The sequence below is a fragment of the Talaromyces atroroseus genome, assembly GCF_001907595.1.
Source record: "Talaromyces atroroseus strain IBT 11181 chromosome Unknown scaffold_2, whole genome shotgun sequence".
NCBI classification, from domain to species: Eukaryota; Fungi; Ascomycota; class Eurotiomycetes; order Eurotiales; family Trichocomaceae; genus Talaromyces; species Talaromyces atroroseus.
In genome coordinates this window covers 183,136-210,764 of record NW_017971434.1, presented here as the reverse complement: position 1 = coordinate 210,764, position 27,629 = coordinate 183,136, and the positions used below count along the sequence as shown (strand labels likewise).

At 50.0% G+C, this 27,629-nt stretch overlaps 11 protein-coding genes across 11 annotated transcripts; 8 read left to right on the top strand and 3 right to left on the bottom strand.

Annotated features, from left to right (window-relative positions):
• Positions 1-379: 379 nt before the first annotated feature.
• On the top strand, positions 380-5,184 carry UA08_02203 (hypothetical protein; the record flags this gene model as incomplete). The annotated part of the gene is made up of 13 exons (XM_020264959.1): positions 380-836; positions 899-947; positions 1,014-1,130; positions 1,185-1,444; positions 1,500-2,396; positions 2,486-2,654; positions 2,715-2,883; positions 2,940-3,043; positions 3,103-3,214; positions 3,537-3,579; positions 3,864-4,058; positions 4,165-4,566; positions 4,700-5,184. The coding sequence occupies 13 exons, from the start codon at positions 380-382 to the stop codon at positions 5,182-5,184; spliced, it is 3,459 nt and encodes a 1,152-aa protein (XP_020122369.1).
• A 361-nt stretch (positions 5,185-5,545) lies between these two features.
• On the bottom strand, positions 5,546-6,335 carry UA08_02202 (hypothetical protein; the record flags this gene model as incomplete). The annotated part of the gene is made up of 2 exons (XM_020264948.1): positions 5,546-5,552; positions 5,632-6,335. 2 exons carry the CDS (start codon positions 6,333-6,335, stop codon positions 5,546-5,548), a joined length of 711 nt encoding a protein of 236 aa, XP_020122368.1.
• Positions 6,336-6,925: 590 nt separating this feature from the next.
• UA08_02201 (hypothetical protein) lies at positions 6,926-7,667 on the top strand (the record flags this gene model as incomplete). Its single annotated transcript, XM_020264937.1, has 3 exons — positions 6,926-7,037; positions 7,181-7,592; positions 7,661-7,667. 3 exons carry the CDS (start codon positions 6,926-6,928, stop codon positions 7,665-7,667), a joined length of 531 nt encoding a protein of 176 aa, XP_020122367.1.
• Positions 7,668-8,561: 894 nt separating this feature from the next.
• On the top strand, positions 8,562-12,057 carry UA08_02200 (hypothetical protein; the record flags this gene model as incomplete). The annotated part of the gene is made up of 3 exons (XM_020264926.1): positions 8,562-11,291; positions 11,366-11,756; positions 11,984-12,057. 3 exons carry the CDS (start codon positions 8,562-8,564, stop codon positions 12,055-12,057), a joined length of 3,195 nt encoding a protein of 1,064 aa, XP_020121786.1.
• A 384-nt stretch (positions 12,058-12,441) lies between these two features.
• Positions 12,442-14,933, top strand: UA08_02199 (hypothetical protein; the record flags this gene model as incomplete). The annotated part of the gene is made up of 5 exons (XM_020264914.1): positions 12,442-12,530; positions 12,687-13,231; positions 13,290-13,321; positions 13,393-14,775; positions 14,835-14,933. 5 exons carry the CDS (start codon positions 12,442-12,444, stop codon positions 14,931-14,933), a joined length of 2,148 nt encoding a protein of 715 aa, XP_020121787.1.
• A 515-nt stretch (positions 14,934-15,448) lies between these two features.
• On the top strand, positions 15,449-16,513 carry UA08_02198 (hypothetical protein; the record flags this gene model as incomplete). Its single annotated transcript, XM_020264903.1, has 2 exons — positions 15,449-16,347; positions 16,402-16,513. 2 exons carry the CDS (start codon positions 15,449-15,451, stop codon positions 16,511-16,513), a joined length of 1,011 nt encoding a protein of 336 aa, XP_020121780.1.
• Positions 16,514-16,974: 461 nt separating this feature from the next.
• UA08_02197 (Alpha,alpha-trehalose-phosphate synthase) lies at positions 16,975-18,559 on the top strand (the record flags this gene model as incomplete). The annotated part of the gene is made up of 4 exons (XM_020264892.1): positions 16,975-17,278; positions 17,357-17,726; positions 17,788-18,158; positions 18,213-18,559. The coding sequence occupies 4 exons, from the start codon at positions 16,975-16,977 to the stop codon at positions 18,557-18,559; spliced, it is 1,392 nt and encodes a 463-aa protein (XP_020121781.1).
• A 1,214-nt stretch (positions 18,560-19,773) lies between these two features.
• On the bottom strand, positions 19,774-20,820 carry UA08_02196 (hypothetical protein; the record flags this gene model as incomplete). The annotated part of the gene is made up of 2 exons (XM_020264881.1): positions 19,774-20,675; positions 20,775-20,820. 2 exons carry the CDS (start codon positions 20,818-20,820, stop codon positions 19,774-19,776), a joined length of 948 nt encoding a protein of 315 aa, XP_020121778.1.
• Positions 20,821-21,596: 776 nt separating this feature from the next.
• Positions 21,597-23,213, top strand: UA08_02195 (Cytochrome b2, mitochondrial; the record flags this gene model as incomplete). The annotated part of the gene is made up of 3 exons (XM_020264870.1): positions 21,597-21,699; positions 21,760-22,073; positions 22,134-23,213. The coding sequence occupies 3 exons, from the start codon at positions 21,597-21,599 to the stop codon at positions 23,211-23,213; spliced, it is 1,497 nt and encodes a 498-aa protein (XP_020121779.1).
• Positions 23,214-23,403: 190 nt separating this feature from the next.
• UA08_02194 (hypothetical protein) lies at positions 23,404-24,495 on the bottom strand (the record flags this gene model as incomplete). The annotated part of the gene is made up of 1 exon (XM_020264859.1): positions 23,404-24,495. One exon carries the CDS (start codon positions 24,493-24,495, stop codon positions 23,404-23,406), a length of 1,092 nt encoding a protein of 363 aa, XP_020121784.1.
• A 1,108-nt stretch (positions 24,496-25,603) lies between these two features.
• UA08_02193 (hypothetical protein) lies at positions 25,604-26,599 on the top strand (the record flags this gene model as incomplete). The annotated part of the gene is made up of 5 exons (XM_020264848.1): positions 25,604-25,712; positions 25,754-25,799; positions 25,958-26,176; positions 26,267-26,473; positions 26,527-26,599. The coding sequence occupies 5 exons, from the start codon at positions 25,604-25,606 to the stop codon at positions 26,597-26,599; spliced, it is 654 nt and encodes a 217-aa protein (XP_020121785.1).
• Between the last annotated feature and the right edge of the window lie 1,030 nt (positions 26,600-27,629).

Here is a 27,629-nt window from a genome sequence, read left to right as displayed (position 1 = left end):
CAAGGTGCATGCTAACGATCAGCAGCAATCTACTCAAGCTTGCCTGGCTTGCAAGATCCAATATGACGCTTAACATGCTTATGTACTGACTGACTGTATGCGGCCCGGTGCAATCGTACATATCTATTCGTACTTTTGCCTATCGCGGCTAAACAGACATCTAGATATGTATCTTATCACGGACAGAGAAGTGGGCGTGAGGAAAGCAACGTAGCTCAAACCTAGATAACTGCCGCTCCTATACATAAATACTTTGGGATCATGGAAAAAAATATTGAGAATTTGCTACTATTTAGGAATCGCAAGATTTTGACTGCGAACCCCGGTTGAGAGTTTCACAAGACCTCAGGACAGCGTGTAACTGCCACATGCTCCGACAATGGCGTTCACTACTGCCCTTTCGAAGAACTTGCTACTTTTATTAAATTTCCTGGCATTTGTTTCAATCTCTACTGGAAAGGCTTCTCCCATCCCTGCTGCAACAGGCTTGTCCTATATCGTGCCGCCACCAGCGCCGAATGGTGGCAAGCAATGGGGAGCTGCGTTGTCGATCGCAGAAGACCTTATAAATCAATTGACTTTGCAGGAAAAGGTTTCCTTGGTTACAGGTCAAGAGGGAATCTGTACCGCTCAGACTGGCAACATCACGCGACTTGGGATTCCAAAGATGTGTTATTCGGATGGCCCTGCAGGGCCCAGGCCTGGAAATACTCAATGGCCCTCCGGTGTGACTACCGCAGCAACCTGGGACACAGAGCTCATGTACGCGCGGTCTTACTCCATGGGGCAGGATTTCTATAACCTTGGATACCACGTGGCTATGGGTATGGTCACTGGTAAGTAGTAAACGTTTATATATCATCCGTGTTTCTATGGCAAGACCACTAATTCTTGGAAGGGGGGCCCTTGGGCCGTTCTCCAAGAGGCGGGCGAAACTGGGAGGGATGGTAGGGTTTGCTTCTAATTGAAGAGAAACAGAAACATAAAATCTCACTTATTTGCGTTACAACCAGGTACGCCGATCCATATGCTACTGGCATCGCGTCATGGCATGGTGTTCGAGGTCTACGTGACTCAGGTGTCCAAGCGTTGTCTAAACATTGGATCGCATACGAACAGGAGACTTTCAGGTTAGCATGATGCCACTAATCTTTTCAGATATCTTAACATGCTCATTTCCCCAGGAACCCATACAACTTTACAGAACCATACAGCATCTACAACGCATCGGAACAAGTCCCTATCTCCAGCAATCTCGACGACAAGACAACCCATGAGCTGTATATGTGGTCATTTGCTGAGGCCATCCGAGCAGGTGTCACCCACATCATGTGCGCGTACAATGCTGTGAATGGCACGCATTCATGTGCCAATTCCGAGTCAAACAATAGGTTGCTTAAGACTGAGCTGAATTTTCAAGGCGCATTGATCAGTGACTGGGGAGGTGCGTTATGTTTAGTACTATGTAGGACCAAGTTCTCCGCTAACGTTCACCATAGCTACCTGGGGAACTGAAGCATTTGTCCAGGGAGGACTTGATGTTAACTTGCCGGGCCTCGGCTTCGGGGGCATTCTTGGGCCATTCTACGACCAGGAACTAGTCCAAATGGTGCAGAACGGAACTATCAGCGAAAGCCGTCTGAATGAAATGGTCAGCCGAATGCTTACACCTTGGATTGCGACAGGCCAGAGGGATAAGCCTCTTCCACCAACTGCCACCAAGGCTGCCGAGTCGGAACCCGTTCATGTTGATGGACAGCTGCGATCAGCTGTCGAGATAGCTCGGAAAATATCTGCAGATGGAACTATTATGTTGAAAAACACAGGCAGTTTACCTTTGAGGAACCCCCGAAATATCGCTGTCATTGGGCAGGATGCTGGACCTAGCCCTCTGGGTATACACGGATGTGGCGCCTTGTTCCGTAACTGTGATATCCTGCAGAATAACGGGACACTTTCCTTGGGAGGTGGTTCTGGGTATGCGTGGGCAAACAACTTGATTACGCCACTGCAGGCAATCCAATCAAAGGCACTGGAAAGCAACAGTTTTGTTCAATGGGTCCTCGATAACAATGCTTCCTCGATCATCCTGCAGACTCTAGCAGGTCAGAATGGGCTAGCGGTAGAGAACCCTGATGTCTGTCTCGTGTTCGCGGATCGATATCAGCGGGAGAACATGGATCGCAATGATCTGAACTTGAACATTGGAAACTGGACCCGATCAGAGGATATTATTCTCGAAACCGCAGCCAACTGCAACAACACTATTGTGGTGCTTCATGTTGGCGGACCCGTGATCATGGAAGCTTGGATTGATAACCCCAATGTGACTGCAGTTTTGGCACCTCTTTTCCCTGGAGAGCAGACCGGCCCTGGTTTGGTTGATATCCTCTGGGGTCATGTCTCTCCTAGCGCCAAGTTACCTTTCACAGGCAAGTATCATGCACCAATCCTACATAAGTCCAGGGCTGACACAGACACGTAGTCGGCAAAAAGGAGACGGACTACCCACCACACACCATCTCAGCTCCGCATACTGTTACACCGCAGGCAAACTTTACTGAAAAGCTGAAGATTGACTATCGCTGGTTCGATACATACAATATTACACCTCGTTTCGGTGAGCCAAGTCTGACGAATACTTCTGCTGATCAGTATGTGCTGACATCCTTAGAATTCGGCTTCGGCCTATCTTACTCTACCTTCGAATATAGCAACATAGGTATAAATCTTGACACGTATCCTGATGCCCATGGTATCCAGGAAACAAACGAACAGTTTGATGGTCAGACCGAGGGCCAGTCAATATATGACGTTGTCGCTACTATCTCGGCCAAGGTCACCAACACCGGCGAATGGATTGCTTCTGAAGTCGCCCAACTCGTAGGTTACAACCCCTCAAACAGAACAAAAAATGGGCAGTCCTAACAAGGCGGTAGTATGTGGAGTTCCCAGCAGTAGAGGAAGAGCCTCCCAAAGTACTACGAGGATTCCAGAAGGTGAAGAATCTGCACCCTCGAGCCAGCCAGACAGCGTCGTTTCCGTAAGTAAACCTAGTAAAGACTGCCGATTACCATCGCAGCTGAGACAAACAAACTATAGCATCCGCCGTAAGGACATCAGGGTGTGGGATGTCGCTCTCCAGAAATGGAGGTTGCCACAAGCGGGAAATATCACTTTCCATGTCGGTGCTAGTTCCAGGAATCTCCCTCTCGTAAGCTTGACCCCAACCCATGGCGGCAAATTTTGTTCCCAACTGACGATTTACTATCAAAGACACTTGAGCATGGATTTTAAGGCTTCTAGCCACTGCAATAGCCAAAATATGTGGTGTTTAAAAAGGAAAGACTCATGATTTGCTGAATTCTACGTACTTGAACTTTGCCAAGCGAAGAGGGTTTTTATCTCTTACTATTAAAAATCGCCACCTACATCGGTATTTGTCCCATGTTTCCATATTCCCATGAGGGCTTGTTTCTCCCTTTTTATTTCCTACGTACCATATAATACAATTGCATGACGCTTTTACAACCAAGTTCGTCGCCACAGCCATCCATACTCAAGAACAAACCCTAAGACGTATGCCGTGACTTACCGTTTTCGTAAAACAACTTAGGTTTGTCTCTGTCATCATCTGTTGGAATAGTTCTAAGTATGATGCAATTGTCGCATGCCAGTACATAAACCTCAATTCCTGCCGGAAATTTGGTGTTTGTTCATCTCTTTATGCCAAGACGATACATGTATTAGGACGGCGCATGCTTTTGAATCAGAGCTCTGCAAATGAGGGGTTTTGAACTGCAAATAATCGTTCAGCATACTTTACCGTTGCAACAATTATCACAGCACTATGCAAAATTTAGTTTCCTTCCACAAAGCTGATCGCTTAGTTATTACAGCAGATGATGAGACCTTTGACCAGGAGTTCTTGCGAGACTGCGAGATAGAAGGATTTGAAACGATATACCTGCCCTTTCAGGAGGATTCAAAGCGCTACGCATATCAGCTGAACCGGATCAAGGAAAGCCTAAGTGTTAGTGAATCCTATGGAGTTATAGGTGAGCATGTTGCGAATGCTCCTACTATACTACCTGAGGACATATGACCCAAGTATTTACTTTTCTATCGTGTCAGCCTTCGGTAATGCTGCTGCGTTCTGTTTAGACCACTATCTGCAGCTTCCCAACAACAACAAGCTATGTGCATTGATTGCCTATTATCCAGCCAAGATTCCACACCCGGAAGCCAAGTTTCCTGAGTCCATACATGTGGTTGTGCACTTTGCCCGCCAGAACGTGGATGTGGACTACGGCCCCAGAGGGATGAGGCGCAGACATTTGATTGAAAGAAGGCGCATCAACACGGGGTTAGGCACAGGAAACCGGCTCTCGCTAGGATATTTGGCGTACGCGTACCCGAACGCCGAAGTAGGGTTCGCTGAGTATGCTCTAGGACACTATGATCGAACCTCAGCCGATCTTGCTTGGAGCCGAACATTGAAAGCTCTGCAAGCTGGGTTTCGAAAAGAACCAGATCTGGAAAAAGTATGGGAGGATGTTCAAGATGGTGAGGAGCATCACTGGTCTGCTACTATCCTAACTGCTTGATCTTTAAGTTCAAAATATATGAAGGGAAAAAAAGAAAATCATCCAAGGCACGTCTATTAGCGGGATAACATGACTGACTGCCTGCTTGACAGCTAGATATTTTTCCTCAGACCCTTTTGACTACGTGGCGAGATATCAGGAAGAGAAGACTCCGTCCACCTTCTACGCCCCAAGCTTACAGGGGGTCAGTAGCTCAGAGGAGCTCCGACATTTCTATGAGACAGTGTTCGGTCGCGAGAAACTACCATCCATGAACATACGGCTGCTGTCCCGCACCATTGGCGCAGATAGAGTTGTGGATGAGTTATACATGAGTTTCATCCATAGCCAGAGCATGGACTGGATACTCCCCGGTGTCCCACCAACCAATAGACAGGTGGATGTCATCCTAATTAGCATTGTGAGTCTTCGCGGAGGCAAGCTCTACTCAGAGCATGTTCACTGGAACCAGGCCAGTGTACTTACGCAGGTTGGATTGCTCAATCCAGAGCTTGTCCCTTCACAGTTCGAGAGTGTGAAGGATTCGCTCTTCAGGGGTAAAGAGGCCGCAATGACCATTTTAAATGGTCCTGGCTGAGTTCAGCTTTTGCCTGAACTATCTGAAACTAGATAGGAATGTCACGAGAGTGAGTGGGAGACCACGATACTTTTTGTCATAAGAGAAGAACAAATTAATCAAGCCAGAACATCCAACTCAGGTGTATCTATCTACCCATTGTAGGTGGGTGTTTCAATCGGAACTTTGAAGTGTATACAATACGGTAGCTTTATGAAGACTGCTTTCCAAGTGATTTTTTTAGTTTTCAAATGAAATATTTGCTAAAGGCAGCCACAAATATGAATTCACCCAACTCCTCCTCCTAACCTATGAATATGAATTATGCCGTATTTATAGAATGAGAACACTAGGTCAATGCTAAGCAACCACGCGGTATTTCCTAGTTCCTATCACATGTTTTAGTCAGTAGATCCGTATACCTGCTAAAAGATTTCCAAGCTCTCTCGTTTTTGTCTGAACACTCACAGGAGTTGTAGCGTAAGATCTCCGTGGATCTTGGCCTTGAGCTGTACTTCAATGTCTAGATTCAAGTCTAGACGCAATCTCAGTTGCTCCTCTTTTTCATTTTCTTGGCGAGCATGTTGTTGCAAGGCCCCAGTAACATTACCAACGGCTCCCCTCGCCGTGTTGCCAACCGTGTTGACAGCCTTGGAACCCAATTCGCGAGTCACATTTCCGACCTCGTTGACTGTGTTTCCGACTTCTCCAACATTACCCAACGGGAGTAGTTGCGAGTTTTCAGCTTCAGATTGGTTACGCCTTTGCCAGACCTGAGGGGGTGCATCTTTGTCACGTTGCAGGGAGACGGTCCGCTTTGCTTGAGAGCGCCTCCTTTCCGGCTGGGCATACCGTGGATAATCTTCAGTTGAAGGTGTTTGGGGCTCGCTGTTGGAGGACTTGGTGGTGGCCAAAGATTGCTGGTCACTGGCCCCGCGGTCTTCCTGGGTATGAGGATCAGATTGCTCCACGGGTGGTACTAATTCCTGTTCTTGCTCCTTTTCCTGCTCCTGGGCTTGTTGCTGATGTTTCTGGCCATTCTCTGTTTCAGTCATTGGCTCGTCCAAGGACCGTGGCTTGAGCTTAGGTGCTCTCCGTTTAGGGCCGTTTTTTGGAGCAGGGCGCTTGTCACCTGCGTCCGAGTTGCGCTTCTCCTGTCCGTTCTCGTTCATATGGTGCGCGGGCTCTTGATAAGAGTAAACATGCAAATACTTCGGAGCATGGATGATCCTGTATGCCTCGATGAATGATTATCCTAGGGGAAGTTATATCTATATATACAGTTCCGCTTTCCATTCCTGCATATGCTCAGGACTGGTATGGCTAAATGATGTCAAGACGACGTGTTACTCTTATTTCTTTTCTTCCTTTGCTGTTATCCTTTCATTTTCAACTCCGTAGTATACTGCGCCCGAATAGATCCCCATGGGGATCTATTCGGGCGATTATGCCTTTCTGATTGGGTGGCCTCGTCATCCAGCCAATAGTAACAGCAAGTGTACTAAAATGAACCAAAATCTATCAGATACGTGCCAGTATTATATTATTTCTATACACGTTAATACAAGTACATGGCACTTTATTATTAGAGTTTATATCTAATATAAAATGAAATCTGGATGATAAAATATTAGACTTATATTTTATTCATTATTGAAGAAAGAAAAAAGGGGAAAAAAAAATAGTAATAATAATTATTTAGCTTGATATAGCGGCGATGCTAAATTGAACTATCATTTTTGACGTATTACATATATTTACCATGGACCTTGGACGCCTGTATTTGACTGTTCATCCGTCATCGAAGTATCTTGGGAGGCGTATCCTTGTTGCCTCATCGTCTTTTGTTGGCTACGGTGGCGACGCATTCGCAAGTATCTTGGCTATGTAGTTCAAACTAGATCATTGCGAAAAGCTGATTCTCCCGTGCCTTTTTTCCTTTCTCCCCAAACGATTCTTCCTAGCAAGAATCAATCACATCGGTATTTCCCCAGATTCTTTATTACTAGGATGCCAGGCCAGCAACAAGTGATGCGTGGAAACGCGGTCCACGATGAGACATCTGCACATGTATCCGAGAACGAAGGTGAAAATCGCCCGATACCCAAAGTGCAGCAGCCACGTCGCCGGAGAAAAACATATCAGTCGTCAATGGCGATATCCCCTGATGCGGAGACCGATTCCAAAGCATTAGAGCCGTACGAACGAGCTGGAGCCTCTCAAGTGCAACCGGTCACGGATCATCAAGTGTCTCGTTCACAGAGAGCAGCCGGGCAGCAGCTGGCGCGGCAAGAAGATGAAGACAACCAGCAGATACAAATGCATGACAAGGGCGACGATTCGGGGCTCAAGCTGCGACTGGAGCTGAATCTTGAGATCGAGCTCGAATTGAAAGCGCAGATACATGGAGATCTTACACTAGCGCTCCTGTAAGCCTTTTGCCGTTCGCTTCAAACCCGGGATAATCCTTATATCTGGCTGATGATTCTCTCTACAGTTCCTGATGCTCGGCTAGGAAATAATCGATTCTCAGCGAGCTTTGCCTCTGTCTCCAGGGTTCCTTGTCTCTTTTACAATTGCATCTATCGGCGCATGTGGCCTATATCATAACAGTCTCTTTTGACACTGAACACAAAAAGCAGTTTACATTTGGTTATCACATTGGGATACTCTTAATTTGTTAGAGAATACACCTTTGTAACTCTCAACTATAGCTTTGTGTGGGGCAGTGTCAAATTGTTCTTTTTGTTTTTGCTGTTTGCAGAACAGGAAAGTAGAATCGGCCAGGTCTCGTCTCATGATAGCACATACTTGTCATAGCCAGACATTTTGCTCGCTACCGTACTCTCTGAAATCATGGCTTTTTGGCACTCTCCCAGAAAGCATATTCTACAACAGTAGATATGACGTCGACGAATGCAAGGAAAGAAGATCTATCCTTTCACTAAATTTTAGAGAAGTGAGAAAGAAAGGCCATTTCCTGGGTATGTTTTACTGGAATACGATGTCCTAAAACTATGCCATGGTACCGCAACAATCCAAGTCCATGGAAGTCGCTTCTACAATCTATATCATGCGCCACCTTGCAAAATGTTCTTTTCCTGGTTTACGGTCTTCCCTCGTAAGTTAGGAATGAAAGGTGTAGCTATGACGCCGGCTGTCGTGTGTGTTTCTGTGTTATAAAAGTTAAGACTGTACCTACACCTGAATTCTTCAACGATCTACGACGCAAACACATCTTTCAACTTATGTGAAATATCATTATTCTCTAAATCCATTTGGATTTTATTACCTCTGATTACATTTATCTCTGAATAATTGAACTGGGCAAAAGGAGAGGAACTCTGCCCCCCGCGGAAACGGAAAGAGATATCATCTAAATATAATAGTATTCCTGGATGATGGCATCCGCTGCAGCTCGACCAAAGGTGAAACGCATGCAAGACGCGGCTGAAGGTCCCCCAAAATTACGGGGGGAGTCAACTGAAAAACAAGTCAAGCCTCTACCCAGCCCCCACACAAAGCATGCAGCTAGCTCTAGTCAAGCACCTCTGCAATCGCTGAAACAATCGGCATTTCCAATACCCGGCGAGCAGAGAGAGCAGAGACAACAGCCGCAAGGACTAGGCAATCAACAAGCAGTGCCGTCAGGCTCGCGGATGGCAGGGCTCGCTCAGAGATCTATGGAACAGGCCGGGAATCTTATGCAAAAAGTCGATGCCGGCAAGGTTAGCCAAGGAGTCAAACAGGTTACGGAGAAGACCCCGACTAGCGATGCCTCCGGTGCCGACAAAGTCAGCAAAGAAGTCCAGGATTTGTCTTCCTTGGATGGGCTAGAAGTGAGCGAAGGAGGGATGATACTTGACGAGAGTGGGCAGGCCGTCGGTCAAGTCGTCGAGGGTGATCCCGAGGATCTTGTTGGTTGGACTGTTTCAGCAAATGGCGAGATTCTGGATGATGATGGAGACGTGATTGGCTATGTTGACCTCATCCGGGGTGGAACAACAGAGACCACGGATGCAAAGGGCTTGTCGAAAACGATGCTACAGAATTTGAAAGACCTCCCGATTGATGCGGCGGGTATGATTAAGGACGAAACTGGCCGGCTGATAGGTCAAGTCGTAGAGGGCAAGCCTGACCTTGTTGCGGGTATGGTACCCAATGAGAAAGGCGAGGTCCTGGATGACGAGGGAGAATTGATCGGTCGCGTTGATGTGGCGTCAGTATCACCAGAGAAAGCAAGCGAAGCGGTAGAGCAGCCTAAGCCAGAAACCGGTCTTTCGGATATCTCGGTCCTCAAAGGCAGAGAGCTCAACGAAGAAGGGAAGATTGTGTCCGATGCTGGCGACGTAATTGGTCAGCTTACCGAGGGCCAGGATGCCAAAAAGCTTGCAGGAAAACCCGTTGACGCACAGGGACAAGTCATCGATGACTACAAGAATGTCCTTGGAAAAGTCGAACTTGTTCCAGGTGAGGCCTCGGATGCTGCAATACAAAGGCTCGGGGAGCAGGGAGAGCAGGTACAAGAGCCCGTGGATGAGGTTTCCAGAAAATTGCCTGATATATCTACCCTTCAAGGCCTGGCTTGTAATAAATTAGGGACTATCATAGCCGAGAACGGCGCTGCCGTCGGTGAGGTTATTGAGGGGGACCCCAAAAGTCTATGGAAGCAAGGCTTCCAGCTTGACAGTCAGGGTCAGTTCTGGGATCACCAAGGAAACATTGTTGGCAAAGCCCAGCCAATCCCTCTGGAGGAAGAGCCCGCGGGGATCTTTTCGGGTCTTGGGGAAATATGCGTGGCGGAGGGCGGCTGGATCCAGGATGAGAACGGAAATCGGGTGGGCAAACTTGTTGACGGAGACCCGAAAAAGCTCGTTGGCCATGTCGTTGACGATGATGGCGATATCGTGGATAAACGAGGCAATGTGATCGGCCACGTGGAGCCGTGGGAAGAGCCAGAGCCAGAGGAGATGGTTGATTTCTCTACGATTGAAAGTCTCAGCCCCAACAAGATGGGAAATGTCATAGGCCAACAGCAGGTTCCAATTGCCCGCGTGGTCGAAGGGGACCTCAAAGAGGTCGCTGGTCGACCAATTGACCGAAATGGCAAGATCTGGAACGACAAAGGAGAAGTGATTGGACGAGTGGAATACATCCCTGACTGGGAGGTTGAGGAAATGGGGATCTTCAGCGGGCTCGGAGTGCTTGTCGTGGATGGCTCGGGCTTTGTAAGAGATGAAGATGAAAATATCGTGGGCAAGATCGTCGAAGGCGATCCTAAATCACTGCGTGGTAAAGCTGTGGACGATGATGGTGAGATTCTGGATAAATATGGCAACGTGAAAGGCCGCGCAGAGAGATACGAGCCACCAGAAGAGGAAGAGGAAGAGCCTGACTTGTCTTTACTCGAGGGCATGAAGGTGAATAAGCTGGGCAACGTTGTCGATAGCCAAGGTACTGTCTTTGGACGCGTTGTCGACGGGAATCCTAAGAAGTTGGTGGGAAAAACGGTCGACGCCAACGGTCAGATCTGGAGTGATGCTGGCAAGGTTATAGGGCAGGCCGAGTGTATCCCCGACACTGATCGCGAAAGACCAGAGGGAGCCTTCTCCGGGTTGGAAGGGCTCACCCTGGACAAGGACGGCCGGGTGATTGAACAAAGCGGCCAGGTTGTTGGAAGGCTACTGGATGGCGATCCGCAGAGGCTCAGAGGACGAGCTGTAGACGAGGATGGAGAAATCGTCGATAAATTAGGAAACGTGATAGGACGCGCTGAGCGCTGGGAACCGGAAGACGTTCCACGGGAAATTAGTCCCATGGCGGGTCGTAAAGTCAACAAGGAGGGCGAAGTCCGTGATGCAGATGGGAATCTCATCGGCAAAGTGACCGAGGGTAATCTATCCAGGCTTGTGGGAAAGACAATTGACGACAACGGCTATATCCTGGACAATGATGGTAACAAGCTGGGCGAGTGCACCTTGATCGAAAACCTATCCCCCGAGCTCTCTCCGGAGGATGTTGAGAAGCAACAACAAGAGATGGAGGATAAGAGATTGGCGAAGAAAATGTCTGCCATTGTGCAACAAACGTTGGATACAGTCGGGCCTCTTTGCACGCAGATCACCCAGGTACCTACTGCCTGCCTACTTCCCTTGATTTCTCTTGATCTTTTCGGATAGCTGACGCGCTGTCTTCCATCTAGCATATTGAAAAAGCCCATAATACGCCAAAGGAGGAACTCGATGAGGAGAAGTTGGTCAACGAGGTCAAACCACTGATTGAAAAGGCGGGTGATGGACTACAAGAATGCAAGGGCGCTCTGAGGGCTCTGGATCCTGACGGTCAGGTCGCGGCCAGGGCGAAAGCGCGCAGTGCTATGCATGAGGCCACACCAGAGGAGTATCAGCTCGCAGATTCGCTCAAGGAACTCACAAAGACTGTGGTAGAGACGATCGAAAATGGGCGCAGGCTCATCGCGGACATGCCTCATGCGAAGAAGAAGATCAACCCCTTATGGGCACTGCTTTCCGAGCCGCTGTTCCAAATCATCGCAGCTGTCGGTCTTCTCCTCAGCGGGGTTTTGGGACTTGTTGGTAAGCTCTTGGATGGCCTTGGTCTGGGCAATATACTCCACGGATTACTGGGTGGGTTGGGTATTGATAAGCTTATGGAGGGATTAGGGCTAGGGAAGATAATGGGTTGATATGGTATTTTGAGGTTTGAGAAAAGTCACCTGTTGCTACTCCTGTCACAGTGTTGGTCAATTTCTTTCTCATTGTTTTTATAGTGATTTTTCTGCCTCATAATTTGGCTCAAACAGTTATAACGATCTCTGTGAACCACGATAGTTCGTTCTATAAGCTTGCTTATATGATGCCTGAGGCCCTAACTTAGGGCTTTGCCCCTACCAAAAGAGAATCACGAATTCTATTGGCTATATGTAACTGTATAATAATTAATTATAAAATATCTTGCTTAACCTTATAACGGAGAATAATTGGAAAAGAAAGAATCCTAAGAAAATATCATACTTTTATCGAATATATATATATATATATATACACATCTTTAACGATATAAGTATTTAATTTTATTAGTTATATCAACTTATTTAAAATAGTTTAATTGGCTTCTAGACTCGCGCCAAGATGGGGCGAGGTAATTAGGTAAGCGGCTTGGCGAGGCGCTTCACCTTTCGGTCCGGACCGTGAAAGAAGAATCCCTACAGAGTAGACCTCGGTCTGTGACGTTTTTATATACGATCATCAGCGTTCAGCCATGGATCCAGCAAGCAAGCAAGCATCAATGTTTAAAGATAGTAAACGCAACAGACGACCGACGTCCTGCGAGCAGTGTCGTCTTCGAAAGTATGTTAGTAAAACAAAAAGAAAAACAGACATGGAACAATAGATGAGCTTCTCTAGTCACAAATATATCTAACACTTCCAACACACCAGAGCAAAATGCAATCGCGAACTGCCATGTGAATCCTGCATTAAAAGGGGTGAAAGAACAGTTTGCAGATATGCAAACAATGCAATCCGGCATCGCAAGGCTGCAAAGGGCAGCAGCAGCAGCAGCAGCAACGCTAGCAACAGTAATGTTGGCGAGCGGCTACAAAGAGTCGAAAACCTGGTTTTCGAGCTTGTTAATGGAGGTGGGGGAGGTATCATGGATTTGTCTAATGGAGACCATGATGTATTCGTTGATCACGGCAGCCAGGTAGGCAGGACAAGAAACCATGGCCATGGTGGCGCGTCTCGAATAGAGACGACCGCCACTCACGGGGATGATATGGGAAAATCATTTCTGCATCGGCCCACGGAGCAGTCAACACACTGGCTTGCGATCTTGGACGATATCAAGGAGGTCAGAGAGCAGCTGTCTCAGTCGGAAATCTTCACGCCGGAAGACAACGACATGAATAATGAGCAAGCAGAAGAGGAACTCGACTTGGCTTTGGGGCCCATGGAGCTACCGAAATTTCAGGATATCATTCAGTCTTTACCACCACGGCCGATATGTGATAAAATTCTCGCGCAATATTTCAATTCGTCTTTGATTCTGCGTACGTTTTTGTCATGTTTAAAACTTGGTAATCTACATTGGTACTAACTTCTTTCAAGCTATCATCCATCCAACCAAGTTTCTAAATGAGGTTTGTCACTCTTCCTTTCTGCGTGAAGTGAAGCAAGGAATTCTTGACTGAAACAAGTATTATTTCCTTAGTATGAGAAATTCTGGCATAACCCGGCAAGGGCACCAGTCTTGTGGGTTGGCGTTTTATTCTCCATCCTCACTCTTGCACTTGCCATAAACCAATCGACGGGTGAAGGAACAATAGACGTTGGCAGCCAAGCTACACTTTCAGTTAGAATGCTTCGAAACAGGACTGCACAATGTCTCATGATGGGAAACTATACTAACGCTACTTCATACGCCGTGGAGGCCATGGTATTGCTCTTTCTCGGCAAGTATGTTGGAAAATCAGACTCCAGCTTTGATAGTTGGTTTCTCATGGGCAACATTATCCGTCTCGCAATGCGGATGGGTTACCACCGAGACCCGAAATATCGCCGGGACATTTCACTTTTTGAGGGTGAGATGCGAAGAAGGCGCTGGCATGCTATACTCCAGCTTGATTTGTTGCTCTCTTTTCAGATGGGTATGCCCAGCATGATTCCGGTCGATTGCTCCGATACCGAGCTGCCCAGAAACTTCAAAGACTCGGATATCTACCCCAACGTCGACTCTCTGCCAAGTCCTCGACCGCTCTCGGATCATACTCCGGTGTTGTACACCATTGTGAAGGGTGGGATAATGAATGTGTTTAGGAAGGTTATTGCACACACTCAATCATCTATTACATGGCCCCCTCCCTACCCGAGGACAATCGAGCTAGACAACAAGTTGCGAGAAACTTATGCGGGGATCCCAGACGATTTCAAGATGAAACCCATCAAACAATCAATTATAGACTCATCGAGCATGATCATAAACCGATGCACGGTCGAACTCCTCTTCCTGAAAGGGATCATGGTCCTGCACCGACGATATCTAAACACGGAACGATTTGACGCACAGTACGACTATTCAAGACGCGCTTGCGTCGATGCAGCGCTGACTATCCTGTCGCGGCAGGCAGACCTCCACGAAGCAACGCAACCACATGGTCGGTTGTACGAGGATCGATGGATGGTGTCGTCGTTGACTGCACATGACTTCCTTCTGGCCTCGATGGTGATCTGTCTGGAATTGTCTTTGCTCATTCGATCGCCAAACAACCTCGTAGATAGTTCTCCGTCGTTGATAAACTCGCCGAGTCGCTTTGGCAAACTACTAGATGCCTTGCTCGACTCGCAACGTATCTGGGCGTCGAAGAGTGCGTACTCGAAGGAGGCGCGTACCGCATCGCTGACGTTGCAGCTTATGCTAGAGAAAGTGCAGGGCAGTAGCAGTCCTTATTCTCTGACAAATGGCAGCACAAATGATCCGATGAGTACAAAATCGTCTTCAGATGATGCGATGACCTACGCCAATATCGGCGACGGAGAGCTGCCCTTCGCCGGGACCATGACAGACATGATTGATGGCTCCGAGAACCTCGATTGGGTACGCTTTGTGTTATTTCTTTTCTTTTTTTATCGGGCCTCTCTAATTTTTGACTGTAGGCAATACTCGATCAATATCTCCAGAATACGGGGTCTCTTATGACGCCGTTGGACATGCCTGACGATGGATGGGATTTACTTAATATGGACTCTTGTTAATCATAGCATATGTTAAGAGCGTTTCTTTCGCGATATACCTAGTTACCTAATGATCGTTTATTTGCTTATGTTTGCAGAGTATTCAACTATTTCGTATTATTGACGCCCCTTACTACAAATCTCTAAATCCGTGGCATCTTGGGCGGAGATATTATCTCCGCCCGCCCAAGCCCTAAAACCTACGATGGAATGCCGGGATTACCCATTTTGGGCTTGCAGAGTAAATAGTCGAAATATCTATTGATTCAGTTCGCTGCCAGCCAGTTATTTCCAGCCGGAGATGTGTATTCTTCCATTATCTCAGTCAATAGTCCAGTTTGGAATGCAAGTAGTCTGCTTCCGGAGCTATCTGCCTCTGATTGTATATAAATACCTGCGTGGCTCTTGCACCATATTTTTTTTCTACCACGACAGCAATAAATAAAAATAACGAGCAAGCCTCTACACCGACCCTTGGAAAAAAAACAAGTCACACCATATATTTACACCTAGGTAAACCCTGAAAGATCTCCACAATGTCTCTCGGTTCGGCCGCCCATGGCGCCTTCTCAACTCTCTTCTCCAACCTCTTCATAAGCCTCCCGACGCCCAGTGCCAACCTCAAGGGACAAACCTACATTGTATCTGGGTCCAACACGGGCCTCGGCTTCGAAGCGAGCCGTCATCTCAGCCGGCTCGGGGCCGAGAAGCTGATCATGGCAGTGCGCAGCCTACCCAAGGGCGAAACCGCGCGACGCGAGATCCTAGAATCCACGGGCCGCGAACCAGACTCCATAGAAGTATGGGAACTCGACATGAGCAGTTACGACTCGGTGAAAAGCTTCGCTGCTCGCGTGACGAGCACCCTGACCCGTGTCGACGGCGTGCTTGCCAATGCCGGTATTATGGTGGACGTCTTCCGAATGTCCGAGGATAACGAGTCGACCATCACCGTCAACGTGGTTAGCACATTCCTACTGTTTCTACTTCTGCTTCCGAAATTTCGTGACTCGGCGGACAAGTTCAATATCGCCCCGCGATTCACCATTGTCAACTCGGCGCTGCATTACATGGCGTCCCTGAAAGAGTTGGATCCAGAGCGCGTGCCCGGTAGCATATTCGAGCGCCTGAATAACAAAGAGCTGGCCGATATGAGTGCGAGATATAACGTGTCCAAGTTGCTTGTTGTATATGCCGTGCGAGAACTGGCGGAACGACTCAAAGGCTCCACTAGCATTGTCCTCAACGCGCCGAATCCGAGTTACTGCAAGTCAGCGCTTGCGTTGGGAACTGCACAAGGGAGATCTGCAGGTGGAAAGGCGTTTGAAAAGATGCTGGCGCGCAGTACTGAGGAGGGCAGCCGGGCGTTGGTTCATGGGGTGGTTTCAGGGCCCGAGACGAATGGACAGTATTTGACTAATTGCCATGTTCAGACGTATGTCTCCTTCTCCCCCGTCTGTAAGAAGCTTGCTAACATTTTCTGTACTAGACCATCGTCGTCGGTGACGTGTCCCAAGGGAGTGCGCATACAGAAGAAGTTTGTTGATGAGCTGGTGGCGAAATTGGTTGAGATTGCACCGGAAGCAGCGTCCTATATCTAGGACGTTAGCGATGTGGATTTATTTAGTTTGGTATTGATATTTTCCAAGGCACGAGTATATATCGTGTGTAATGTGTACATATATATATATATATATATATTTAATAAATAGAATGTCTCTGCTGTATGCCAAATTTTGCGCAGCCAAGGTTCAGTTCGTAGCCACTGTGGTGTGGAAAAGATTCCCGGACAGCATCTCACATACTGTTCCCTGTCTTTGGACTGCATGTCCTACTTCGCAGTCATAATGACGACTATTAAACAAAGATTTTGCACAGTCTTTGCATGCAGAGCACAAGATTTGCTGTATTTATCAGCCACGCCACGCGCGCTTGACGCTCCGTATAAATAAGACTGGCTGTTTGACTACTGGTGGCCAGTAGATAGATACATGAGTGGCGGTACATCGGAATCAAACAAGCCATCGACACCGTTTTTAAAGAGAGAAAAAGGGAAAAAGAAATGCCCAACGCCGAACAAAGCAGCGTCACAAAACGGAACCTCATCGTCGTCTCCAACCGACTCCCCCTCTCCGTCAAGCGCACCGAAGATGGATCCTACACCTCCAGCATGTCGAGTGGCGGACTGGTCACTTCGCTGTCGGGACTGACCAAGACGACCGAGTTTCGCTGGTTTGGATGGCCTGGGATGAGTCCCCAGGAGCCCGCTGAGCAGGAAAAGATTCGACAGAGTTTGGGGGCTCACAATGCGATTCCGGTGTTTCTGGACGAGGAGCTTGCGAATAGACATTATAATGGGTTTTCCAGTAAGTGTGCTCAAAAAGAGAGCATGAAAAAAGAAAAGGAAAAAAAAAATGGAAATGGCTGAAACTTGTTGAACAAAGATCAAATTCTGTGGCCTACCCTGCACTATCAATCAGGGGTCGCGTTTGACGACGGGCCCTGGGAAGCATACAAAAAGGTCAATGAGATCTTTGCAGACTATATTGCCGACGCTGCGCAAGAGGAGGATCTGGTATGGGTGCATGACTATCACTTGATGCTGCTACCGCGGCTGCTGCGAGAGCGAATGGCCAAGAAGAAAAGACAGGCGTGTATTGGGTTCTCGCTGCACACGCCATTTCCGGCATCAGAGGCTATGAGGACACTGCCCGTGGCTAAGGAGCTGCTGCAGGGGCTGCTGTCGAGCACGCTGGTGGGATTCCATACGGAGGATTACCGGCTGAATTTTGTCGAGAGTTGCCAGTATTTACTGTAAGTCAGACACAGTAAGGCACTGTAGAGCGTAGGTAAGTAGTACTGACATCATGAACAGGAACGCACGAGCACAGGACAGCTCGATTTTGTACAAAGACCGACTCGTCAAGACAGGCAGATTCACCGTCGGCATCGACCCGGAGAAATTCAACGACACGCTCCGGAAAGGCGAGGTCCAGGCGCGCATCAAGCAGCTGAATGAGCGGTACAAGGAGATCAAAGTCATCTTGGGCGTTGATCGGCTGGATTATATCAAAGGCCTGACGCAGAAACTGCATGGCTTCGAGCAGTTTCTGACTGACAATCCGAGGTGGCAGGGCAAGGTGGTCCTGGTACAGGTCGCGGTGCCGTCTCGAGAGGACGTCAAGGAGTACCAGGAGCTGGAGACGCAGATAAGTTGTCTGGTTGGGAAGATCAATGGGAAATTCAGTATGCTTGTACCTTAGAAGAGGAAAGAAAGATAGCTGACGTTGACGTTGGTAGGCCAACCCGAGTACACGCCCATCGTATATCTGCACCGCTCGATCCCATTCACGGAGCTCACAGCACTCTACTCCATCGCAGACATGTGTCTGCTCACATCCAGTCGAGACGGCATGAACCTCGTGGCATTCGAGTATATTGCATGCCAGGAGCAGCGGCATGGTGTCCTTGCGCTGTCCGAGTTCGCAGGTGCATCGGTATTTATGGCTGAAGGCACCGTGGCGTTCCATCCGGCGAATATCAAGGAGATGTCGCAGGCTATTAACAAGGGGCTGACGATGTCGAGAGACGAGCGGACAGAGAGGTATAAGAAGCTGGAGCGGTTTGTGAATAGGAATACAAGGTAGGGTCTCTCTCTCTCTCTCTCTCTCCTGAATCTACGGGCTAGGGCTAACGGGAGAAGTGCTAAATGGGGCGAGACGTTTGTCATGGAGTTGTCCAAGCGGCATAGTTGATCTGTATAAGATAGTCGTATTCTAATTCAGAATCATGGCCTTAGCATGTGTCTCCATGACATCTGCGTAGATAAAACCCTCCTGCGCCCAGCCACAAAAGCTTTGTCTATTGTTGCCTGCAACACAGCATGCAAAGGCGCATCCTCTGAATGGCTCTCACCGGGCATGGTGGTTGGGGATGAGCATGTGATCTCCTCGCGTCTATAAAAGGGTCCTCATCTCCCATCTTCTTCCTCTTCCTTCTCTTCTTCCTCTCTCCACGCATCTGCAGAGAGCTTGAGCAGAGACTGAACGCATCAGCACGAGCCCTTGGTGACTCTGTTTGCTTTGCTTTGCTTTGCTTTTCTTCGCTTTGCTTCGCTTTTGCCTTCTGTCGTCCCACAGCACGGTTGATCTAGTAGGTACCACTCACTCAACCTCTCGCACTTGTGTCTCTCACCGTCTTCTCCCCTCTCCTCGGAGAGTTTCTGCTTTTCTCTCTCTCTTTCTGGGCGCAAAGTCTCCAGCACGATCCCCCTGTTGAGCATTTCTTGATCCTCCCTCGTTGGAAGATGGTGCTTTTCTCCCCCCTTCGTTCGTTGGTTTTGCCCCTGGTCTATGATGCATACGCCGTGAAACGCGACAGCAGGGCGGGTTCATAGCTTCGACGATAAGCTCCGACTGTCTGAGTATCCTGTTTGACGGGCTGGATATACTGAGACCACCTCTCCTTTTTTTTTCCCTTCTTCTTGAATTTGGGTTCATGGACTGGTATGTATCCTGGTTGGTCAGGCTGTTGAGTAGGTAGAAGATATCAAAGAGTGTCTTTCATGTTGAATGTAAAGATCAAACACATCAGTCCCAAGTTAGATGCACGCGAGTATCATTCCATATGCTATAAACTAAGGCTATCATATCCCGCAACGACGCCTCCAACCAACCCAGCAGATCTCAAACAATACCAGCCCGAAAAGAAAGAAGAAAAGAAAATCATATCACATAGACAAAGAAAAAAAAAAAGATAATCCGCGTAAAACACCGGGAATGCACATCATAGACTAGATACATGTATGTATATGGAATCGAAGCATGAGCATAAAAAGAGACAAAAAGAAGGGGGAAAAAAATCAACAGCAAGGACGCCTTTGCTTGCCAGGCTCAGCTGGCAATTCCACCTCCTCAGAAACAACCAATCCTGGCGGAAATCCCAGCCAGCTTCGCCGTTTATCCCCAAGACCGATGCGGAAACTGCCCCTACTGTTGCTGCTGCTGCTGCCATTCCCATTAATGATGCCGTCCAAATCGGCAGCAATGCTCTGATCCGCATGGCCATGGGCACTAACCCTCAAGGCCTCGTTCAGCTGCTTGTTGCGCTGCTCCACGAGCTTTCGCGCAATCACCCGAAACACCTCCTCAACACCCTCTCCATCCTTGGCGCTGATCTCATGGCAGCAGTCCCAGCCGATGTCCTGGCCCCAGAACCCACTGCTGCGTTTGCTATCGGGGCTCTGCAGGCTGCTGGATGGGGACGTGACCACCATATTCCCAAAGCCGGCGGTGGGCGGCGGCGTGGATGCCTGCGACGGATAGAGTTGCTCCGCGACATAGGCGATGGTGCGCTCAAAGGGCACTTTGCGACGCGAAGGGTCGATGGCGACAATGTCTGATTTTGTGCCTACGACATGAATGACAAGAGGCGGGATGTCGTCGCCATCATCACTAGCACTGCCGCCACCGCTACCAAGGTGTGATTTGAGTTCCTGCAGCCAGCCGGTCATTTCCTTGAAGCTGTTCTCGTCGGTGATGTCGTAGCACAGGAGGCAGGCGTTGGCGCCGCGGTAGTAGAGCCGCGAGATGCTGCGAAAGCGTTCTTGGCCGGCCGTGTCCCAGATTTGCAGGCGCACGAGGGTGTCTGAGGTGGTGTCGAGCACGCGCTTGGTGACGAAGGACGCGCCGACGGTCGAGGTGGTTTTGGCGGGCTCAAAGGCATTCTTGACGTAGCGGTTGACCAGCGATGTTTTGCCGACGCCTTTTTTTTTTTGTTTATTATTATTATTATTATTATTATTATTTTCATTTCCTCTCGGCAGGACGAACGCGAGACGGATACACGGCGAAGGAGACATACCTTGCGAGCCCAGCACGACAATCTTGGCCTCCAGCGAGGAGCTCATGGCGGCGCGGGGCTGGCTTATCGAGTCGCGACCGAGCAGAACGTCGCAGGCTGGCTCAGCATTATCCAGCTGCAGTCGACGCAGAGGGATAGTGAGCGAGAACGCGCAGAGGAGTGTAATAAATAGGGGGAGGGGGGAGGGCGAGAGGGAGAGTTGAGAGAGAGAGAGAGATGTTTAGTTACTCGACGAGCGTTTCGTGTCGTGCCGTGTCGTGTCTTGTCTGAGGGGCCCAACCTACATACGCTGGGTTAATTACGGAGCGACGAACGAACGAAGGAACGAACAAACCAACAAACGCATCGACAAAACGCGCTGGATCTGGCTTGCTGCCTATGAATCTTCAACGCTACAGCCAATCGCCAGATGCTGCTCTCCCTTGCATCGTTCTGCTGCAGGCAGCACTCGTGGTTCGTCGGTTGGGCTTCGAATGTGGCGCCGTGCGGTCTCAGCCGTCCGCGTGGCGAAGATGCGGTGCCTCAGCGACGAGCATCGTGCATGAGAGGAGAGACGCGAGCTGGCAGGAGTGAGTGAGTGAGTATATCCGTCTATCCTTGCAGCGACAGCCTGAGAGAAAGAGAGAACGTCGTCAAAGAGTCGGCCGAGAAGCATCCCCGGCATTATGTAAGCCCCTCCGCGCGGCGTGATTGGCTCGCTGCGAGATATACCGAGGCTTTTCTCGCTCAGTATCACCATGCCATACGGTGTATATAAGTGACACACTCCCCCCCCTCTCCTCAGCCATTGCTGCATCAACCTATCCACGGCCAAACCCCGCAATGGCGAAGCTCACCGGCCAGCAAGTCGCGCAGCACCACAGCAAGGACTCGTGCTGGGTCATCGTCCACGGCAGGGCGTATGATGTCACGGAATTCCTGCCCGGTGCGTCCTCTTATACTCCCGTATCTATAGACGACCATGTTCGCAGCTGACCGACCACAGAACACCCCGGCGGACAGAATATCATCCTCAAATACGCCGGCAGGGACGCCACCGAGGCATTCGAGCCCATCCACCCTCCCGACACCCTGGACAAGTACCTCGATGCCTCCAAGCATCTGGGCGAGGTCGACATGGCCACCGTCCAGCACGACGAGAAGGTCAAGGACCCGCTGGAAATCGAGCGTGAGGAGCGCGTCCGGAACATGCCGCCGCTCGCCCAGTGCTACAACCTGCTGGACTTTGAGGCCGTGGCCAGGCAGGTCATGAAGACGACGGCGTGGGCTTACTATTCCAGCGGAGCCGACGACGAGATTGTACGTACTCTCTAGAATGTATACCTCAGTATGTTATGCGTGTTCATCTAACCGAGCCAGACGATGCGCGAAAACCACTCGGCCTTCCACAAAGTCTGGTTCCGCCCGCGCACGCTCGTCGACGTGGAAAAAGTCGACTTCTCAACCACCATGCTCGGCTCCAAGACCGCCGTCCCCTTCTACGTGACAGCCACCGCGCTCGGCAAACTCGGCCATCCCGAGGGCGAAGTCGTGCTCACGCGCGCCGCACACCAACACGACGTCGTCCAGATGATCCCGACGCTGGCATCATGCTCCTTTGACGAGATCGTCGATGCCCGCAAGGGCGACCAAGTCCAGTGGCTGCAGCTGTACGTCAACAAGGATCGAGCCATCACACAAAAGATCGTGCAACATGCCGAAAAACGCGGGTGCAAGGCGCTCTTCATCACGGTCGATGCGCCGCAGTTGGGCCGTCGGGAGAAGGACATGCGTGTGAAATTCTCAGATACCGGGTCCAGCGTGCAGGCGTCTGGCGGTGACAGCGTCGATCGGTCGCAGGGCGCCGCCCGCGCGATTTCGTCGTTTATCGACCCCAGTCTCTCGTGGAAGGATATCCCCTGGTTCCAGTCCATCACCAAGCTGCCCATCATACTCAAGGGTGTGCAATGCGTGGAAGACGTGCTGCGCGCCGTGGAAGCCGGGGTTCAGGGCGTCGTGCTCTCGAACCATGGCGGCCGCCAGCTGGACTTTGCGCGGTCCGGAATCGAAGTCCTCGCCGAGGTGATGCCTGTGCTGCGCGAGCGCGGGTGGGAAAATAGACTGGAGATATTCATTGACGGCGGCGTCCGTCGTGCAACAGACATCATCAAAGCGCTCTGTCTCGGGGCCAAGGGGGTTGGTATCGGCCGTCCGTTCTTGTACGCCATGTCTGCATATGGCCAGGAAGGTGTCGAGCGGGCCATGCAGTTGCTCAAGGAGGAACTGGAAATGAACATGCGATTAATTGGCGCTGCGACAGTGTCCGATTTGAATCCGAGCCTGGTGGATGCGCGCGCACTGCTGGGCGGCCACTATTCGGCTGTGCCGTCTGACACGCTGGGGTTGAATGTTTATGATCCGTTGGTTTCGCCGAGGTTTGCAGAGAAAGCGAAGTTATAAGTAGTTCTCCTCGTCCTTGCTTGCTCCCATGAGTCTTGTCTTTTAATACCCGGTCAAAAGATTATATATACATATATATATATATATTCATGCCATACATATAGTTACATATTTGCAACGCTGCGCCAGGAATTCCCATACATACTTGAAAACTCCTCCTGCTTGTCATTATGTGCTGGAAAATCATGTCTTACAAGACAAAAACTTGAGGCGCGTTCCTCAACACCCCCGTATCCTTATACATCGCAGCGGCATTCACCAACCAGCCGCCACGATTGACTACCCCGCCCCATACACGCGACCAGACGATGCCCGTAAACCCATAAAACAGGACGCGCAACGCATCAGCCCAGTTCTGCGGCGTCAGCAAGTCATACACAAAGCCCAGACGACGAGATGAACCAATAGCAGCAGCCACACTACGCGACGAGCACCGCGTCGATATGCGCTCCCACGCCCTTTGCGCCTCGTCCCAGAAGACCGGCTCTGAACCATGCGCGAAATGCACATGCCCAAAAACGTGCAGTATAGGTCGCACGCGCCACACTTCGCTGAGGAGGTAGGGACAGCCGATGCTGAAGCTGGGGCCGAGGTCGCGGTGGGTGTAGGGCGGGGTGTGTGTGACGAGGATGTCGGTCTCCATCGGGATGGTGCCTGTCCATGCGTCCTGCTGAGGCGGGTATGTGAATGCGTGTTCTGGACCCATGGCCATGGGCGTCGGGATCTGGGGCGCGCCGTAGACTTTGAGGGAGCGTGCTGACTGGCCTGGTTCCAGGGGTGGGAAGGCTAGCCTCACGGATGAATGTTGTAGGTAGTGGATGTCGTCAGCGTCGGTCTGGCTCCAGTCGATGCGATGACTATCAAAGTCATCTATAGACTGTATCGACGCTGTAGACGCCGAGACCGAGGCAAGCGACTTGTCGCGGTCTTGGTCAAGTCGCGAGCGCGGATCGAAGTAGCTGTCGTGGTTGCCTGCGATGACGACCTTGTGTGCATGAGGCAGCGTCTTGAGCCAGTTGACGGCGGCCTGAATTTCGCGCACGCTGCCATCGTTGCTCAAGTCGCCGGCGTGGATGAGGAGGTCGCCCTCGGGCACGTCCTTCCATTCGAGGGTGTGCGTGTCGGAGATGCAGACTACGCGGATCGGTCGACTGGATTGAGACGGCCGGTGAGGAGGACCGCGCAGACGGAGGAGTAGAATGTGTACGGGGTGAAGGAAGAAGGCGAGGGGCGAGGCGAGCAGGCGGTCGACCAGGGGTCGCTCGATGAACGGGTTCGCCATATCTATATGTATGTCGCAGTCGGAAGAGCGGATTACGGCGCGCTCTTGGCTGGTCGAGCCATGTATCGCGATGCAGCCAGCTCTCAGAGGCTCGTGCAGATGCTTGAGTTGATATGAGGAATGTAAACAAAGCGTGCAGCAGCAGAGAGGTTGAGAGTTGAGAGTTGAGGGTTGAGGGGTTAGGCTAGGCGGTGTACTTCCAGTCGGCCAAGCCAAGCAACAACGGCGTAGCGTGCAGAATCAGCGTGTAATAAGCGGACTGAGCATAATACTTAATTCATTCGAATTGACTGTACAACTTAGAATAGAATGCATAATTTTATTTCTTATATTCGACTTTTACAGAGTTCACTCCACGCCATACAATGGAATGAAGCTCCTACCTGAGGCACAGGACATAGTGGGACACCTAACCCCATACGGAATGGCGTGCGGAAGCTGCCGAGGCGTCCCGTTCTTAACTCCGGAGTGTATTTCCGGAGCGCAAATCCGGGGTTGATTCCGGACAATTTTTTATTCGTCAACTCTTCTACAAAGTCAGGGCGCAATAGCATTTCACGGGCAGAACTGACATGTCCTCGGTGGGATTGCGGCATGCCTCGCCGTCATTGAATGTAACCGCTCATGTCCGTTTCGCAAGCAGATCAGCGAACAGCCATAGCGATGTACATAGCGGTGCAAAAGAAGACAGAAGACAAGAATGGGGTGTAACAAAGCAATGTAGCACTACAGATGCATATGCGCATGCACTTTCAATGTAGAAAGGATGGACCCCCTGCATCGGTATTTAGGCGCCGCTGAACTGGGGTCACTGTATATACTACGCAGTACAGTGTTTATCTAAATACTCTTGAATGAAAGCGACTGTGGACTGCAGTCTCCTCTGTACCACAAACTCATTCAACATGGCTCCCTTGTTCAGTCTCGTAGGACTGTACCTCCTATATCTCCTCTGTCGTTCAGTTCCCTGCACTTCTGCAGATAACGCGAGGCTGCATCGGCGTGTATCCAACCTGATGCCTACGATGTCCTTCCAAAGAGACCGTTGGAATGGGGACAGCTAAGCTCCATCCACACAACTAACCTCCATGGGTGGTATGAAGGCCACATGAAGGAGCGAAACTATCGTGCCGACTGGGGAGACGTTGTTTCCTTTGTCCAACGCATGCGCGAGAAGGCCAAGCGGCTTCAAGTCGACTTGTTGGTAGTTGACCCTGGTATGTTCTGACACACCTGCATGGTTGAACTAAGCTAATAGGGCTTGAAACAAAGGCGACTTGCATGACGGGGCCGGACTCAGCGATGTGACAAAACCCGATGGCTTGGAAACGGACGAACTATTCAAATTGACCGATTTCAGTCTACTCACCGTGGGCAATCACGATCTCATCATAGACGCGGGACTGCCAAATGCAACACATATGAACCTGGCAAAACACTATGGTGATTAATACATTACCAGCAACGTCTACGTCAACGACACCACGACGAATGATAACGAGCTCGTGCCCATTGGCAGTCGGGTTTGGTACTTCCAAACACCCTACGGAATTCGAATCATGGCATTTGACATCATATTTGACATGGACCCGCCTGCCGATGACACTGAAGTACACCTGGCACACACCATGATAGAGGAAGACTGGTTCAAATCCGCAGTGCAGCACGAGGATATCGATTTGTTTGTTCTCGTCGGACACAACTGGCCCGGCTAGATAAATCAAATCTCGACAATAATAGTACCTTGGAGTATATCACAAAAATCATCCAGGAACGACACCCAGGCATCCCGGTCCAGGAAATACGATGAGACCGTGAGATGGTTTGCTATGTCTGGGATCAAATCAAACACATGTAGTGGTGTCATGAATCCTCTTGGAGTCTTAAATCCAACCCGACCAGCGAAGAGTATCCAACCACAGCCAGGCGCCAGCGAGAACTCTCAATCACTTGACGCCACTGTGCGGTCAGACTTGAGGTATGCCCGTTGATATCTCGATTTCAACTGCGAGACATTTCAATTCCATACAGATACAGACGGCAAGGACCAAGAGTTGATACCCCAGATGGACTTGGAGTCAGCAAGAGAATCCCAGAGCTTTGAGAAGAATATAACATCACCGAGTACTTTGGCTGTGTTCTACGGTCGTACTATATTTCGCGCAAGCCGTACGGCCACGAAGGCAATATTTACAGTCTCGTGGAAACGGCCCTCGAGCGGATCGTGGTCTCTGAAACCAGAAACGACACATCGAGGCTCACCTTCACAAATCGGATGTCCATTCGATACGATTTAGCACAGGGTCCTTTCACACGCGATAATTCTTTCAATCATCTGCCCGTACAACAATGTCTTTCGGTTTGTCGAGAATGTCAAGTCTGATTATGCCTCGAAGATTCTCGCTGCTCTCGACAAAAAATACCCCGGTGGTGAAGGCGAGGAAAACACTCATGACGGTCATGGTCGCTAGCCGGGGTCAAGCGTGCAGAAAGTGTTACCTGGAGAAAAGAGTGCTGGCTGTGCTGAAATGCATCGACAAGGATCACACATACGAAGTGCACGACTACGTTGACGCGTCGATCAACTCGAACAGCTTGCTTGAGCTGTATGCGAAGCAGTACTGGGATCAGCCGGCTGAGAGCTGCGCCGTCGGTATATGCATAGCCTTGGCTGGCTGGCGCTAAACCGGCAGACGGCCTGAGCGACGATGAGATCAGTACGTAATAGTCGAATCGAAGTAGGCATAGGAGTAGGAGGCGCAATGAAGAGCACTCTCTTTTCCCAGTGACATGCAGTAGACGAGTAAATTGCCAGGCACTGCCCGTAGATGCCGAGATAGAGTCGCAAGAGGTGAGGATGAAGATGAAGATGCGCACCTGACGCCCGCAGCCAATCAGTAGCGCCCGCGCCCACTCATGTCAGTCCAACTCCAACGCAACCATCACCACCAGCGACGCTGCCACCTTCTGCTTCATCCTGCTTCTGCTGCTCTGCTGGAACATACCACCTTGCTTAGTAGTGACAGAGCGGCCAGCTTTGATGCTCAGCCCTGCGCGTGGCGACTTCCGACCGAGTGGCTACCGTCTTGTCTGCCCGGCCCCTCTTTCTCTCGTCGTCGTTCACGGCCAACCGC